This window comes from Nannobrachium achirus, assembly GCF_963921795.1.
Source record: "Nannobrachium achirus genome assembly, chromosome: 24".
NCBI lineage: Eukaryota > Metazoa > Chordata > Actinopteri > Myctophiformes > Myctophidae > Nannobrachium > Nannobrachium achirus.
In genome coordinates, this window is record NC_137831.1 from 36823766 (window position 1) to 36842790 (window position 19025).

At 44.7% G+C, this 19025-nt stretch overlaps 1 protein-coding gene across 1 annotated transcript in view; it reads left to right on the forward strand.

Moving 5' to 3' along the window:
* Positions 1 to 1251: 1251 nt before the first annotated feature.
* Positions 1252 to 19025, forward strand: part of LOC308280466 (amyloid-beta A4 protein-like) — an 85044-nt gene continuing 67270 nt past the window's right edge. The window contains exon 1 of the mRNA XM_080720740.1: positions 1252 to 1496. Coding sequence (XP_080576866.1) covers positions 1425 to 1496 — 72 coding nt within the window. The 5' untranslated portion in view covers positions 1252 to 1424. The remainder of the gene's footprint in view (positions 1497 to 19025) is intronic.

A 19025-nucleotide genomic window follows, 5' to 3' on the forward strand; every position in this document is an offset into this window, starting at 1 on the left:
GGATTCATTTTTACCCAGGTGTAGTGATCGTTTGTTGTCATTGAGCCAGGTGCAGATCTTATCACGTTCAGAGCTAAGGGCCTTTTCATCCTGCAATTTGTCCCTGTTCGAGACTGGGGGAGCTGAGTCATCCGCGAATAGGAACAGATTGCAGTCACAAGCAGATCGTTTACATATATTAGGAACAATAAAGGTCCTAGTATCCTTCCTTGTGGAATGCCCCACAGCTTACTGGGGGAGGGGGGCTGTTCCGTTCACCTCCACCACCTGTTCTCTCCCTTCCAGGTAAGACTGCATCCAGCTCACTGCTGCACTATCAAGACCGATTGTTGTCAGTTTATCAATCAGAATAGAGTGATTAACGTGTCAAATGCCTTCTGGAGGTCCAGCCATGGACGGATTAATCCCCATGAGGGCCCCTGGACGATTTTTTTAGGGCCCCCCTCACCCCCCACCCTCCCGACATGCACTACCCAGCCAGCTCGGATTTTAAGCCATGATGATCATCTGTGGGCCAAGAAAGCACCTGTAGACAACAGAGGAGGGGCCCAAACATTTGATTTTTAATTAATGTATACATTTAATTTGAGTAAATTGTCAATGACCACATGGCCAAGTTCGCCCAAGGACCCCTGAGAGCCAAGGGCCCCTGGCAACGGCCCCACTGGCCCAATGGTTAATACAGCCCTGGGTCCAGCATGACCATGCCGCAATATTTGCCCAAGTCCACAGCATGTTTGATTGCTTGGCCAATGTGACCCTGGCTGCATGGGCGTACAAACGGACACCAATTATTAACCAATGACAGTCCGGACAGACACAGGACAAACAGACAAAGCCAGGTGTAGGAGTGGTTAGCACCACTTAAAAATAGTACCATTCTATCATGAGTAGGACCAATCATATGGAGACATGTTGAAAATGGGCGAAGTCTCCCTTTAAAGTGTAATGAAACATCTCCAATGTGGTCCTTAAAAAATTGGAATAAATGAATAAATGAATGCATATGTCCCCCCAGGCTACATTATACTCACTATGATTCCAATACAACCACATACTGAGTCATCACACCTGCGAACACGCGCGCGCGCGTGTGTGTCTGTGTGTGTGTGTGTGTGTGCGCACGCACGCGTGGGCGCGTGCGTAATTCCTGCTCCGGTCAGGTGATCCCAGGCGGGCGCAGCGCTGCTGACGGAGAAAGCAGCTGGTGTTTGGTTCAGCCCACCACCATCAAACCAACACACACAGAGACACACACACACTGTCACACGCACGTATCAGGCTTGACTGTTTTCACCGGATCCATTGGAACAACCAGCCAACCAACCGAGTCCCAGCCAGGAGGACCCCAAAGATCAAGACCCCACTAATACCTGCGTTTATTGGGAACGCATTTTAGGGGGATTCTCACACACACAGCGACTATGGGGGGACAGCAGCGGAGCGCGGCTTTATTGTTGCTGGCGGTGGCTGTAGCGGCTTGTTCCGCCGTGGAGGTAAGAGAGAGGACCCTGGTTCTGCTGAGTAGAGATGTGTGTGTGGATGGATCTCTGTGACACAGTGACAGGTCCCCGGCTGGAACCGTGTCGCCCGCCGACAACGAATCGCTTGTCGGCGGGCGACACCTATTCTTGGCTGCTGGAAAGAGAAACAAAGCCTTTTCCCCCTTTTTAACACAGGCATATTGTCTCAGATCAGCTGTTGAACGTTTCCCCACAAAAAAAAAAAACATGAAAACCTCTTCTTCTCAGCCACGACACCACAATTTATTATTTATTACAGACCTTGAATTGATTTGTTTTTTTAAGACATAGGTCTAAAACATGGCGTTTGAATGCTGACAGATGAAATGTAAGGAATGGCTTATGTTGTATAGTCCAAAACACGCCCCGCTCCCTTTAAATTACCCCTCGGGATACGGAAAAATGACTGGCATGCCTGTCATCAATAAACATTGTTAGATAGGTTAATAACCGTGGTGCTGCAGACACCGCTGCCCCTGTAATGTGCGTTTTCTGCCAAATTCTCGTTATTTGTCGTCCAGCGAAATTGTTGCATTCATGCATGTTTTTTTAAAAGCGAGTGTTATCCATCAACATTAGAGGGGTGAGTCGGGATGGTGGTCGTGTTTGCGGCTTGCTTTCTTTCCAAAACAGGCTACGCAACATAAACCTCACTGTCTAGGATATTAGAACGTCAAATTAATCCTCTCCCATCCCCCTATATGAAGACAAATGTTACCCATAAGGATGTGGTCATTGTTTTGCTACGTATGTAGGCTATACGATCATTTTCACCCCCTCAAATCAACGCCAAGCAAATATGCATGTTTTTTCCTTTGGGAAACGTTCAACAGCTGATCTGAGGCGATTATATTGAAATGAAAAAAGCATGGTTTCTCAGTCCAGCAGTCAGTAGTAACACGGTGTCGCCTGCCGACAACGCAGAAGCATTATTCTTCTAACACTGTTTATTATTATGGAATGGCATGCCCGTCTTATTTTCCTCTACCCTGAGGGGTAGTTTAAAGGGAACGGGGCGTGTTTTGGACCATAATAACATTAAGCCATTCCTTGTAATTTGAATCCGTCTAGAATAAGCATTTAAAAAAACGCCATGTTCTGTGTCTTAAAACGTCTATTGGTTGTGGTGTGGTGGCTGAGAAGAGGAGGCTTTTTAGGTGGTGTATTGTTGCTCGTGTTGTGAACAGTAACAGTAGAGGAGACAGGCGGTGTTAAGATGGCGGCGGTGGGTGCACTGTGACTGCACTGGCTGCTGCAGACTGCAGCATTCCAACATGAGAGAGAGAGAGTCAGAGGGAGAGGGGAGCTGCTCATGGTACACTGGCTCTCTACCTTTTCAGGCTGATGCTGTGACCCTGCCCCCCAAATAATCACATTTATTGAACCGGGGACCACCCTCCCACCCTGACAAGCACTTGGAATTGTAGTAGTAGGCCTAGTTGAGCCCTTTTTAGGCCTATTTTGTAACTCTGTTCCGCAGATAAATATTGTTTGTGAGCTTGTAAATTTGACAATTTTAATGTTTGACCAGTTTTATAGTAGCCTAATGTTATGGTTTGTTGATTGTATAGGCCTGTCACAATTATTACATGATGGTCTAATCGGAATTATTTGACATAATCACAATTATTTGACATAATCACAATTATTTGACATAATCACAATATTTTCTATTTAAAAAATAGTGGAAATAGCCGATCTACAAGCTCACAACAGTATAAAGTTGTCAAATATGTCAGTCATTTCTTGGTATATTTAGGTTATGTGTCATATCTGCCATGTGCAACTTCAAAGCCTACAAGCCAAACAGAAATGTGATTGTCAACGACAAAAAACACAATAAAATCGTTAATCGCAATTATTTGAGGGACAATTAATCGTCATGTAAAATGTCATAATCGTGACAGGTCCTTAAATTGTCACTGCACAGTGCACTGCCATCTGTCAAATGAGTCATGTGAGGGCCCCCCCCCCCCCTGGGGGTCCCCGAGTCCCGACCCAACAGGTCGAGTTGTGGCCTCTGGGGTTCTGTTCAAAGCTCGTCTGTCCCTGCTAAAAAGCAACAAGGGAGCCTAAACTGAGATCATTTTACACAGTCACTGCCCATTAATGTTTCCCTCTTTCTCTCCTTCTCAGCCGTGTTGTCATAGGTTACACTGTAAAAAAGAAATGGTTGAATTAGCCCAACTTGTGTGTGTGTGTGCATGCGCTTGCGTGCGTGTCGTGTGAGAATGTGTGGCCCTTTGGTCTGTTGTGAGACAAAACACTGCGGTTGTTGTGTAACCACCGGTGGCCACATTGTTGCAGATATAATCCTGCAATCGGCGCTTTAGCCCGTGGCAGTCTTTTAATGATGGTGTCTTACTGTCTTATTGTGTGGGAACGGCGGTTGGCTTCCCGGTGACAAAACGTACACCACCACAACAACAACCCAGAGACGAGGGTGCCACTTGTACCACAGCCGTGGCATAGATGTAGTGTGTGTGTGTGTGTGTGTAACATCGGACAATAGCTAGCCGTTACTCACCTAGAGCTGCAGGCACGTGCACACATCGACATCAAAGGGGGCTTGAGCCCCTTCCCTTTTATCCGTCTGTAAAAAGTGCCCTCTCCAGACCAGGAATGCAGTTTTTACTATTGTGAAAGAAAAGCAAATGCCCCCATGCCATACCCGAAGGCAGCATTCAAGAGAATTTTGCCTTGTCCAAACTCTCCTGAACTTGAATGCAGCATCTTATGTTGAAAAAATTGCCCTCACTGTCCAGAAATCCACACCTCATCTCCAGTATTGCGTCTTTCATGCTTAGTTTAGTGTGTTATGAACTACTGAAAATAGCCGACTAGCCGGAGGTCTGCTATTTTCAATATTTTCACCAAAAGGCCCTTTTAGAAATGTCAGTCCCTGCCTCTCTAACATTCTCTGCACGTCCCTGTAGAGCTGTGGTTCTCAAACCCAGATGATTAGCTTAATGTGCAACGTTGTTTTCTCACACAACCGTTAACTGACCAACATACAGTATAAGTGTATTTATCAGTCTATACGGGGGGTCACAGACTCACAGCTTGAAAAAGATTGAGAACTTAAACATTTTCATGTCAAGAACCCCCAAAATTCATGGGTATTTGGCCAAGGACGCTCATCTCAAGATATCTTGTGCCAGGGAGAGACCCCCATGCACGACTTGTGTCGTTACAATGTTTCCCCAAAAAAATTACTTAGAGAACAACAGATCTAGAGACTTCCCCCTCCCCCCCTCTCTCTCTAACTCCTAGGATTTAATGACCTGTTGCATAATGTCAAACTAGACAAATTGGGCAACTTAATATACAACCAAATCCCTTTTATTGATGTTGTATGCTTTGTTGGGGTGTGCATGCATGTCAGTTGAGGTGCTTAGAAGTTGCGTTTGCAGTATATCTTCAAAGGCTGCGGCAGTGATGAACGAAGGGCATAATAACCATATGAAATAAGATTAAACGTTAGATGGTGGAATGGAGATTTAGCCTCATGAAATGTCAACATTTAGCAAATCCCATATTGCCTAAGGTATTATACTGTATATACCACCATGTAGACAGACCACACACTGAAGGATTTGAAAGGTTTTTCTTTCTCTCTCTTTCACACACACACACACACACACACACACACACACACACACACACACACACACACACACACACACACACACACACACACACACACACACACACACACACACACACAGAGAGAGAGCGTGCGCGCGTTTGTATTACTATACATATATAATATACAGCATTTCTAGGAATTATTTATTTTCTTTTTCTTGACATTTTCAGCTGTTAAGTTGACCTTAAAGCCAGAAATGGCCGATAAAGCTTCACAGTGTGTTGCGTTGCGACATGTTGCGAGCTTGTAGATGTGCTATTTCCGGCATATGACACCAATCTACGCATAAAACAACCTTTTTAGGTCCACAATAGAAATGTCCCCATCATGTCTAATGTTTCTGAAATTCTACTATATTTGTGACCTGCTCAGTGGCCTTGTGGTTAGAGTGTCCGCCATGAGACTGGGAGGACAGGGTTCGGAAATGGGACCCAGTGCCTCCCTGCTTGGCACTCTGACTCAGCATCAAGGGTTGGATTGGGGGTAAGTCCCTGTGACATACTAGCGTCATGTCCAGGGTGTGTACTTGTACATCAAGCTGCCTCACGCTACAGAAACAGAAGATAGGCTCCTGCCCTATGGGCCTCATGGCTCGGCAAGGCTTACTTACTTACTATATCGTCGTTGTCCAAAACCGTTAGTTTTTAATTTTTAATTTTAAAAATGATTTAAACTATGGCAAATCGACAAGCACACAACGCCTCGCACGAGGCGTTGTGTGCTTGTAGATCTGCTGTTTTCACTTCTTTTGTACGACGGCCTTGTACAATGATAAGTGTAAGTACTTAATGAATTTTAGGTATATATATATTTTGTATTTTTGTAGTTTTGTACTTTTGTATCTTGTATAACGCTGTTACTTCTGATTGCCCAAGCCACATTTCTAGTCGGAGACAATAAAGGCTAATTCAATTAAATGAGGGCTTTACTTTGCGAAAGAACAAAACATTTTAACTTGGAGATACGAGGTTTCCACCCGGCAACGGCGATACGCAAGTATATAGTAATACAAATGTGTGCACACACACGCACGCACACACACACACACACACACACACACACACGCCATCCAGTGTGGCCCTGACCTGGCAACAGGGGCTTTTTAAGGGAAGTTTAGCTTTCCAGGCAGGGCCCGACCCGCCCACCCCACTTCCCTGGACGATGTAAAAGTCGCCGCCGAGCGTGGGAGCTGCATGCCAGCCTTTGTGTGTTTCCCCGTCCTTGGGAAAAGAGTTTGGAGGGGGGTGTCTTGGATTGGGCGTAAAGCCGGTCTTGTTTGTGTGCATACTGCAGTGTTTCAGCCTTGGGGGGAGGGAGGGAGGGAGGGGGTGGTGAATCGGCCCTCTCTCCCAATCCCTCGATTAGCGAGCATTAATGGCATTACGCCTCTTGGCATTTTTCTTTTTTTTTTCTCCTCCTTTTCCTGTGGGTTTGTGCTTGGCACCTCGTCAGCTTGCTCCATATACTGTACTGCAAATCTGCCTGTGAGAGGCTGGGTTTTTCTTTGCCCGAGCTGTTACTGTCTGTCTGTGTGTGCGCGTGCATGCGTGCTTATATTACACTATGCCCCGTGAGGGCCAAAATGTCCCCACGAGCAGCAGGGTCTGAGAAACACACATTGTGTGGACCGTTTCCCAACATGGCCTTATAGTTGCAGACAGTGCTGTGCACCGGAATAGCAGATCTACAAGCTCACAGCGCTTTGTGCTGCAAAGTGCTGTGAGCTTGTAGATCGGCTATTTTCGGCGTCAGGGTTAGAAATGGCATGATTCTGTCCTCACAGAATCATGTGCCCACCAGTATAGTAATACTGTGTGTGTGTGGGTGTGTGGGTGTGGGTGTGTGTCGGTCTCCAGTGCCATCTAAATAAACAGTGGGGGTTGTGTGTGATAAATCGCCTTTTGAAGATATCCCAAGGAGGCAGGAATGTGGATTATCTCTCCCGTCCCAGTCCCAGACCAGAACATTCTGTCATCTTGGGTTATGTCAACACCACAACGCCGACTCCCACTTAAAATCTCATCATGAACCCTTTTATTCTATGGCGGATATTTCAGTGAAAGTATAGCATAATCTACAGGGCTCCCAACGTGTTTGCATTGAGCATGTAGAGCTGCTGTTTTCAGTGAAGGCAGGTGTTGACACTAAGGTCTCAGAGGCACTTGCCCATCGGGCAAGTACAGGTCTAGCCCCATATAGAACCTCACCCGTCGCTGCATACTGTTGTGCTCCGAGACGAGGTCCTATAAAGGTTTCCCCGTGGGGGGGTCGAACGCCTCCAACGTTGAGGTAGAAAACACTCTTCCCGAAATTGTATCCACAAAGTAAAGGTAGTTCCGAGCTCCCAGACTGTGATAACCTAACCAGGGTCAATAAAACATGAACCAGGGCACGAAACAATCCGTTAAAATCGCTAGTTTTGTCAGCCGGTAATGTTTACAAGCCTGGGAGTTGCAGCCGGAATGGCAGCATTAGCGGCCCCTCTGGTCGAATGTCTGTTCGAATGCAGCGACGGTTGGGGATACGTTCGACCAGAGGGGCCGCTAATGCTGCCATTCCGGCTGCAACTTCCAGGCTTGTAAACATTGCCGGCTGACAAAACTAGCGATTTTAACGGATTGTTTCGTGCCCTGGTTCATGTTTTATTGACCCTGGTTAGGTTATCACAGTCTGGGAGCTCGGAACTACCTTTACTTTGTGGATACAATTTCGGGAAGAGTGTTTTCTACCTCAACGTTGGAGGCGTTCGACCCCCCCACGGGGAAACCTTTATAGGACCTCGTCTCGGAGCACAACAGTATGCAGCGACGGGTGAGGTTCTATATGGGGCTAGTACAGGTCATGTTCTACTTGCCCGAAGGTAATGCCCACTTGCCCGAAAAGTAAATTGTCCATTATAAAATAATAGGTAAAGATTTTAATTACCGCTCAATTTAACACTTATTTCTTTACTTTCTGGGCCTGTGCGATAAAATGTCATACCTCAATACCTCCAAATACTTTAGCTATGATTGAATATGTCTATGGGTTCACACTTGTTATTTTTTATTTTTAAATGTAGCAACAGTAAAAACAGCACATTATAGGTAAATAGTGCTCTTATTTTACATTCCACAGACCAGAAGACACAGCGCACTGGCCACGTTCAGGTGTTTAGACAGATATCTCATGTTTATAGACATTTGTGTCCCCTCTCAAATGAGCACTTGCCCTGTCGGGCAACCTGAAAGCCAACTTCACCTGCCCTGACGTTTTATTTACCTGCCGGGGGCAGGTGGGCAAGCCTTAGTGTCAATGCCTGGTGAAGGGATTTGATACAGAGCGAAATGCTAACAATTACAACACCAGAGGCAGCGCCCCAGATCACGTTCAACCCAGAGTCGACTCAAACAAAGGGTCAAACTCGTTCTTCTGCTATACCACCAAAATGTGGAACGCCCTAACGAAGGCCTTAAAGGAGTGTGGTTCCTTATCATCCTTTAAAATCGCCCTGAAAAATCACTTACAGGCAGCAGCCGTTCGCAACTGGCAATAACAAACCTAGCCCAGCCTTACCCTCCCCTGACCCTTCTTTGTATTTTCCTACTGTATTTCTTTTGCACTGTTTTTTTTAGTCTCTTTTTATTTTATTTGTGTCCTGATATACAGTATCTACTGCATAGTACTGTGTTCTATCCGTCTGTCATTCAATGTTATATGAGACACTTCAATGGTTTCCTGTGTAAATACGCCAAGTGCTTTCCTAGGATCTCCTTTTATGAATGAATTAAAACCTGCATTTAGGTCTAAATCAGTAGTTGTCAAACTTTAAAATGTCAAGGTCCCCCCTTAACTCTGACAGTATACAAATGAAACCGAATGGACCCGTAAATTTGGTTTCATTTGTATACTGTCAGAGTTACATACTTGTAAGGGTTACATACTTTTGTAAGGGTCAATTTAGACCTCCCTGGACCCCATCATTGAGGACCACTGGTCTACTCCTTTTGCTTTTAGTTTTTGTTACCTTGTAGATGGTTGTACTGATAAAAGTAACTTGGAAAAATAACCATAAAAACCGACATGAAAAAGTATCATGATAAGATTGTAGCTTGGAAAAATATTGTGATATTGTATTTTTCCATATCGCCCCCCCACCTCTGATGCCCCTGAGCCCACATGTTCTTTTGTGCTTTCCTTCTTTCTTTCTTTCGCTTTTCATCCCTTTTTCCCCTCCCCAATTTAGTCGTTTCGCCAATAGTCTCCTCCCCACACACATTTGTGTGTCACTGCTGTTGTATCCTACTGACTCACCTGCCAGTGTGGAGCCCCCCTCCTACTCCTCCCATCCAACTCTCCCCGCTGACATGGTGCCACCCCTAGCCCGTTGGAGTCTGCGCAGTGACACATATCTCCCCTTCACTCCTACAAACACAGGTCAATTGTGTTTGGAATGTTAGAGAGGCAGGGGCTGACATTTCTAAAAGGGCCTTTTGGTGAAAATATCGAAAATAGCAGACCTGCGACGCGTTGTGAGCTTGGAGGTCGGCTATTTTCGGAACACGATACCACACTGAACTAAGCATAATCAAGTCAATACTGGAGATGTGGCCTAATGACAGGAATTTCTACACAGAGAGGACAATTCCTTCAACATAAAATGCTGCATTCAAGTTCAGGAGAGTTTGGACAAGGCAATTCTCTTGAATGCTGCCTTCAGGTATGGCATGGAAAGGGGGCATTTCCATTTTTTTCCACCATTGTAAAAACTGCATTCATGGTCTGGAGAGGGCACTTTTTACAGACGGATAAAAGGGCAGAAGCTCAAGCCCCTTTTGATGTCTATGTGTGCACGTGCCTGTTCGTGTGTAGATGGCGCTCAAAGTCGGATGCACCACGCTGGATTTGAACCCACGACTTCTGGGGTGGTGGGCACTAGTGGGCAGGGACTGTACTGCCTGCCTGCCTGCGCAGGAATTCCTGACCTTTCCGTAGACTCATTTGTTGTGGTGGTTGGTGCGTTGTCATGGCCGTAGGCTCTGTGGAACTGGGTCTTGACCCTCCATTCTGCTTCTTCCATCCGAGTAGCGATCGCCTCAAGCCATGTGTAACCCCCTCCCACCCTTGTCCCTTGACCTTGTGGATGTAACTGAAGTCGACTGCTCCCGTGCGCTGCCTTTCCCCCCAGAGCCTTGCCAGTCGTTTTTGGCGGTGCCGTTCACTCCGCCCGGTCACCTCTGTCCATGTAAAGCTGCTTCGTTTGACAAGCAGACATCTCTTTACAAATGACAGCATAATTAATAGGTAATGTATCTCAAAGCAGTAGAGTCTGTCTGTATCTCTCTATCTGTATCTGTCTGTCTATCAGTATGTCTATCTATCGCTATCTCTCTCTTTCAGGCACGTGCACACATAGGGCTTGAGCCCCTTCCCTTTTATCCGTCTGTAAAAAGTGCCCTCTCCAGACCATGAATGCAGTTTTTTTCTATGGTGAAAGAAATGCAAATGCCCTCTTTCCATGCCACAAGGCAGCATATAAGGGAATGGCCTTGTCCAAACACTCCTATGTTAAAAGAATTGCCCTCTCTGTGTAGAAATCCATGCCGTTACACCACATCTCCAATATTGACTTGATTGTGCTTAGTTCAGTGTGGTATCAAGCACCGAAAATAGCCGACCTCCAAGCTCGCATCGCAACTGCGATGCGTTGTCAGCTTGGAGGTCTGCTATTTTCGATATTTCTACCAAAAGGCCCCTTTATAACTTTCAGCCCCTGCCTCTCTAACATTCTCTGCACATCCCTGCTCTCTTTGTATCTCTCTCTCTATATATGTAACTTTCTCTCTAAAATGTTCAATCCCTAGTACCTTTATTTTCTTTTTAAGCAAATGCGAGTCGCCCCACTCGCTTGTTGAACACGTTGTCAGTGGTAAAATGAAAGGCCAGAGCTTAGCTTGTGAATGAAACACGGCTGGACTGTACTGTGCTGGGCTGGTCCATGGCCATGATTCTTGTCTGGGATCCGTCGAGCATCTCCCTGGCGTCAGCAGCACTCGGCAGCTCTCAGAGCCGCTGCAGTGAGTGCACTGCCGTTACTCAGCCTGGCTCGTGTGTGTGTGTGTGTGTGTGTGTGTGTGCATGTCGGGCAGAAATCTCGTATCTTCCATGTTTCTCGAGGGGTGGCTGTGGCTCAGGAGGTAGAGCAGGTCTGTGGGTCGAACCCCGGCTTCTCCTGTCCACATGTCGAAGTGTCCTTGGGCAAGACACTGAAGCCCACATTGCCTCCAATGAGTTGGTTGTGCTTGCCAGTGCCACCATTGCTGTGTGAATGTGGGAAGTGTGGACGCTGGCGTCGACTATTATTATGTTTCACTTTTCGTGGTTTCGTTGGTTTCATTTGTACACTCTCAAAGTGACATACCCATTTGGGTCCATTTGAGACTTACAGACCCGCAAGGGTCTATTTGCTTTCATGTGTACACTCTCAAAGTTAGAGTCCATTTGGTTCCATTTGAGAGTTAAACCCGCAAGGGTCCATTTGGTTTCATTTGTACACTCAAAGTTACAGGCCCCTAAGGGTCCGTTTGGTTTCATTTGTACACTCTCGAAGTTACAGACCCATAAGGGTCCATTTGGTTCCATTTGTACACTCTCAGTTACAGTTTCCTGTAAAGTTCCATTTGCAAACCTTTAACCATTCCTAGAGGGGGTTCCAAATAAGTTAAGAGGGTATTGTCAAGGAACCAGAAACGCTAAAACCCTAAAGGATCCCAAACACGGCCCTAGAGTGTTTGACAAAAAGTAGTGAAAATAGCAGATCTGCAAGCTCTTTTTCTTTTCCACTAATAAACAAAGGAACAGTTTTGGACATACAAGGTTTCCACCTGACAGCGACAATATGTTCTGAAGCCCCATTAAAACCAGACAGGTTGACTTGGAGCAGGTTCGTATTTGATGTGTCTTGAGGGGGGGTTTCCAGGGGGAAAAAGAGAGAACCTCGTATCCCCATATTTCATCGTTTTCGCTTTCTGTTTGTTCTTCTTCTCCCATAAACGAATGTCCAGTTTTATACTTTTGTCTTATGACAGTGTCGTGCAAAGGTTTAGCCGACCTTCAAGCTCACAACTCGTTGTGAATGCAACATATTGTGAGTTTGTAGATCTGCTGCATTGATAAATAACAGTCTTGGACATACAAGTTTTTTTGACCGGAGGTGATGACATATGGGTGTGTTCCGACATGGGAAGCAGCTCCACTGGAGCAGATGGTGATTTAAATGCCTTTTGTGAAGGTCACGTTTGATGGGGATGCGAAAGGACGTGGCGCAGAAGATGTTCCCAGATACACAAGGGTGGAGTCGTTGAGATTTTATCGAAACATCTTTTAATAAAAGATTTGGTCTCAAAAAAGATTACGATTACGGTTCTCATCAATTCCCTGTTTCCTGGTTCCACAATGGTAAAATAAAGGGGGGGGAAAAAGGCAAATGTTAGGTAACATTTTGAATTATTGCTAGTATATAAACTTTTTATTTTAGTAGTACATGAGCTAGAGCCAATACAGAAACCTTTTGTCCTGAACATACTGGTGTTGTTTAAATTAATCAACGTCACTGTAAACTAATGTTACACCAATAATTGTCAACTTTAAGAAATGTAATGAATAGTAATGATAATGATGATGAAAGTCACCATTTTATTTGTTTGTATAGCTATAGCACCTTTCAAAACAAAGTTTCAAAGTGCTGCACAGAGCAGGGTTAAAAGCAACACACAACAAAGCAAAAACATGAACCACTGGCTCTCATATGTTTATTCCACGGCAACGGGCACATGCACACATAGACATCAAAGGGTGCTTGAGCCCCTGCCCTTTTATCCGTATGTAAAAAGTGCCCTCTCCAGACCATGAATGCAGTTTTCACTATGGTGAAAGAAATGCAAATGCCCTCTTTCCATGCCATACCTGAAGGCAGCATTCAAGAGAATTGCCTTGTCCAAACTCTCCTGAACTTGAATGCAGCATCTTATGTTGAAAGAATTGCCCTCTCTTTGTAGAAATACATGCCTTATTGCCTTCATGCCACATCTCCAGTATTGACTTATCAAGCACCGAAAATAGCCGACCTCCAAGCTCAAAACATGTCACGCTGCCACGCGTTGTGAGCTTGGAGGTCTGCTATTTTCAATGTTTTCACCAAAAGGCCCTTTTAGAAATTTCAGCCCCTGCCTCTCTAACATTCTCTGTGTGTGTCCCTGCACGGCAATGCAATGGAAAGCAGTAGTAGCACTTAAAGCTTGTTTTACGGTTTTACGCTTTCATTCATAAGGACAAAAATACTGGACCCTTAAATGATGAGGGCTTTATCGATTCCAATTCCTTTATTCTCATGGTTTTACGGTCATTGGTATTCAGTTACTTCTGGGAACTGAATTTCGATACCCGACCCTCTCCAGATAGTTTAGGCGGGATACACATTTTTGGAGATAAGACTGAGCCTTGCTGTCTGGCCTCGGGGGGGCTTCTAGTAAAACCCGCAAAACCACAACATTCCGTTGCATACAGAGAAGAAACGGATACAATTGCAGCCTCCCGTCACTGAAACAGCGAGCTTTGCTGTGTGGTATGTGACTCAGTTTCCTGGGTTGGTTGCTGGCTGTCATGGGACTCGCCAGGGCATCGTCACTGCTGTTGTGACTTAACTTAACACACAATATTTTGGCCACCTACAGTACGTCGTCCTTGTCACATTGTGTCATAGATATACAGCCTTTTGTTCAGTCCGCCGTCTCGGTTATCTCAATGCTTCCGTTGTCTCAGTCTTTGTCCTGCCCTTTTTATCTGCGGCTGCCCTTCATGATTGACAAGATGTCCCACAAATCATAGCGTTCTCTCGGTCAGTTAGACTATGTATTTTCTTTATTAGAAGAAGGTCGTGACATTTAGAACCCGACCGTCTTTTAACTTTTGCCGACTACTGCTTTTTTTTTTACTAACTTCAGCCTGGCTTCCCCATTTTGGGAATGTCATCCTAGGTGAACATTCTATAGCATTTTCAAAAATGGCAGGTCTGCAAGCTTGCATCGCACCACCATGCAATGTGATGTTTCAAACTTGTATTGTCTTTTACAGGAACAATGGTTTCTATTTCAGCATGCTAACTTTGCAGGGAGAGAAAGGCTGCAGTTTCTATTAGTTTGGAATCCCAAATGATGATGCAAGATAGGATAAGACGAGACCTTGATTGACCCCGCAGGACGGAAATTCAGGCACATGAGAGTTAGGATACAGATTATTGGCAAAATATACCAAACATTGTGGACCCCCCTCGAAATCAGTGCAGTGCTTGCATAGTGCAGCACGAGGGAAATGCAAGAGAGAGTGCACAGTAAGCATATCAGATGGTATCCGTACTATACTGAACTGTTGTTTCCCCAGCAATTAGTATATTGAAGAGCTGAGTGTCCATTGTGTGTCTTAATAGCCAGGGGGCACCAAGGACTGTCTTAAGGGAAGATGAGTCTTATCACCCCTACTACTAGACCCTCCCACAAACTCCAGGTGAAGGGGGTTGAGGGGTTTCTGGACTGTCTGTATTCCGTAGCCCACCATTGAGAGTCAACAGAGTGAGTTGAGAAATGGTGGTATCTTATAATGACTAATTGCAAGAAGATGAGGTGGAAAATGTGTCAAGTGCATCTTGAAAGTGGTTAAATAAAATGGTCACGCTAATTCATCACGTAATTAATTATTGAATTGATCATAAACTCATATTCTCCTTTCATTTCCATGTTTCACAAATCACACATCCAGACTTGGCCATAACAAACATTTTCAGTGGTGAAATTTATTTAGCTTTAATCCATGTGTGTGGCTTTGAGGGGGGGGGGGGCAAAAATGCAACTCCCTGCCTTCCCTTTCACCTGGGTGCAGTCGGAACGCATTTCCTGACTCGGCTTGTCGTGGCCGGGTGGGTTTTTGTCCGTCTGTGCATATCAGCAGTGCTCCGTGCAAGACGGAGAGCGCTCCGCTCCCTTTAACTGCTGACCACGTAGCTGGCTGCCTCTCTGTAGAGCGAGAGTAATCAGAGCAGCTGAGGTATCGCAGGCCTCTGCTCCGTTGCAATTACTCAGCAGCACGGTGAGCACTCCCAGCGCATTCAGCCAGGAAATGGCCCGTACGCACGTCTTACTGGCAGGGATGCGACCACTAATCAGACTAATTGATTTGATCGATTCGGACCTGTTGTTATCTATACGTTGGTATACCTTTCAGTCCGGGAGACAGCTCTGTGTCTCATTAGTTGTTGCTGTACATATAGCAAACACATTTTATTTTAAAATTGGTTGAATAAGAATTTAAAGGTTTTCAGAAAACCTCGGTTAAGTTTTAGAAGGTGTCTGTCTCAGGTATAAATGGGTTAGTGGATTACAACAATATTCGTGTAATACAAATAATTTTGGCGTGCCATTATAGGAGAAACATTTTAAAAAGTAAACATTTCAAATATAATGAAAATAGACGATCTTCAAGCTGTGTGTGTGTGTGTGAGAGAGAGAGAGAGAGAGAGAGATAATCTAATTTAATAATAAGATCTGCCTTTTCTGAATATTCATTGTTTGATTAATCAGAAAAAAAAGAATCAATAGGATAATTGCTAACTATATAATCAATGGTTGTTGCAGCCCTACTTACTGGATGGATGGATGCATGTTTGGCCGGTGCGTGTGCACGCATGACTGTGTGCGCGCACTGACAGCCCTGCATGCGTCGGCGTCGATGCTGCGCGTCGACTCTTACATTTTTAATCTTTTGTGTGGAGGGCTGCGGGGTTACGTCACGGGGTTATGCACGTGGCATATTGCTGCACGCGTGTGCGCTCATACATGTGACCTTATTACACACATAAGAGCCAGAGGTTTATAATCCGACTAGAGGCGGTTCAATCAAGATTTCAATCACAGTGCGGGCCTGAGAGACTGTGTGTGTGTGTGTGTGTGTGTGTGTGTGTGTGTGTGTGTGTGTGTGTGTGTGTGTGTGTGTGTGTGTGTGTGTGTGTGTGTGTGTGTGTGTGTGTGTGTGTGTGTGTGTGTGTGTGTGTGTGTGTGTGTGAGAGTGCGCGCACCCGTGTCAAGACAAGTAGTGTTAATGTCCATGTGACATTAGCATGCAGATTCAGCTATGTCATGGCAGTGAATGAGTGATACGAACACACACACACACACACACACACACACACACACACACACACACACACACAGATGACACGAATGCTTTCCCGGTTATGGGCCTGCCAGCCGGGAATCAAACTGGGAACTCGTTGCCTCGCTTCCTTGGACCATTGCAGGTCTTAAACTCTTGAGAGTGTACAAATGGACCCTACCGGGTCCCTAAACATTTTTGAGACCCACTGATCTAGGAATAAATAAAATTTACATTAGGCAACTAATTGTTAAAGTGCAGCTACAGTTCAGGTTAGAAAAATAAAAAGAACACTGTAAATAGTACAGTGACAGTATAAAACACTAGTGCATCATCAACTGAAGCAGTCAAATGACAAAGTAGTTGATTACTGTAAATGACAAATCCTCATTGTGGTAAATTGCATGGTATTAGAATGTCATAGACTGGCATGGTCGCAGATACCGGCAGCATCTTTGGGCAGTGTAGGTCGGAACAACTCATGTTGTCATCTATAATCTTTTTTCCCTCTCATCCTGTCTCTATATATTCACCGTCCACCATCCAGATATCTTTACCCATCATAAATAATGTCTCTGTCCGGCCGGAGTCCGGCCGGAGTGTCATATCATTTTTTATACACCTGCCAAAGAAAGACGACTGCATATAAAAAGCATGCACTTGAAGATGCATCTGTGAGGTTTCTTGCTATTCTAAAGCCTGGTTCATACTGGATACCACAGATTCTAGAATTTATACCGGAAATGACAACGGCTTTAAAACCCCCAACATTGTGGGGGAATCCTTCGCAGGAAAATAGCAGATCTACAAGCTCAACAATGTATCGCCCTGCAACTCATTGTAGAATTGGCCTCAGGCGGGTTAAATAACTGCAGAAAATATCCGATCTACATTCTCACGAATGCTTTCTTTGTGAGCTTGCAGTTCTCTTAAAAACATGTGGCTTTATAGTTAAAATCTAAAACGAGTGTTCTAGGCGGATCACAATGGAAACAATCTTCATCTTTTTATTGACACTTATTCTATTGTATTCTACAAGCTCACAGCTTATGAGTTTGTAGATCTGCTGTTTTGGGGGCATGCGACAGAGCAAAAATACATCGAACTTTGGGAGGCATACTGTATCTTCTGCAAGCCACGCTGCATTGTGTCAGTGCTGTCACAAACACTGCGCTGCCATAGGGCTGTCTGTCGCAATAAACTGCAACATCGCAATACCCAGCGCTCTGTTGACAAGACCAGGCAACCCGTCAAGGGGATCGTGGCAACGCAACCGCTATCCTCAGCATTAGTTTAACTCTGAGCTGTGGTGGACTGCAACCAAGTACATATACTTGAGTACTGTACTTTAGTACAGTGATTCTCAACCCTTTCAGGCCGCAACCCCCAAAATAATCATATTCTGGGGACCCCCCAACCCTGAAGCATCAAGAGTTGAGGCATTACATTTTGTATATCACGGTTCTATTGTGAAAATAGCAGATCTACATGCTGCATGTAGATCTGCTATTTTCACGATTTCTGCCTCTAATATTTGACAATTTGGCCAAGGTTTAATTTGTCATTTCAGAGGCATTAAAAAGTCCTTAAATTGTCACTTTAGAAATTTGCTATACACTTAAACGTGGTGTTGGTTTGTTTACTGTTGATTGAGAAAACAGTGTTGCACATTAAGTTAATCATCTGGCAACCCCCCACAATTATTTGGGGACCCTCCTGGGGGTCCCGACCCACAGGTTGAGAACCACTGCTTTAGTAAACCACTGCTTTAGTAAAGTAGTGCTTTTTTTTGTGTGGAAATCACGATACGATGGGAGCTATGCACAGAAACTCATTTCACACACCTTTTTTACATCTGTAAACCTGTGATGTGACAACAATAAACCTGTTTCTGATTCTTAATTATATCTACTTTACTTAAGTTATAGTGTTTTTTTTTTTTTTATATAGTTAGGACTTAAACTCCACTACATTTCTCGGAAGGAGAACACATACATTATGAATCGTGACGTGTTGTGAGCTTGTAGATCTGCTAGTTTTGCTATTATATATAAACTTCTATATAGCAATGGCGGCTGTGGCTCAGGGGGTAGGTGGCCGTTTGGCAAACGGAAGGTTCCCATTTCGATCCTGGGCTCCCCCAGTGTCACTGTCAAAGTGTCCTTGAGCAAGACACTGAGCCCCTAATTGCTCCCAATGAGCAGGTTGGTGCCTTGCATGGTGTCCTCTGCCATCTGTGTGTGAAAGGGTGTATGTATGTAATGCACAATCTCTGTAAAGCGCCTTGGATAAAAAGGTGCTATATAAATGCACCATTTACCATTTACAGTGCATTGACATTGAAGATAAAATGTACTCTGTAAATTGTGCTTTCGAATACTTAAGCGAAGACCCTTTTTTAAAGCAGATTCCTCTGGTATTATAACTTGAGTATACATTTGACCTAGAGCAACTTTCACGTGTATTGGAGTCATATTTGACCAGAAGAGTATACTTTGATTGAAGTCCTGGAGTTTGAGTACTTTGGCCAACACTGCCTGCAATTACAAAAAAAGACTCCCATTTGACACCATGCTGGTGGAAAAAGTACTCACATTTGTTACTTAATTAAAAGTCTCAATACTGCATTGCAGAAATACAAGTAAAAATCTGGAATTCAAAATGTACAAAAG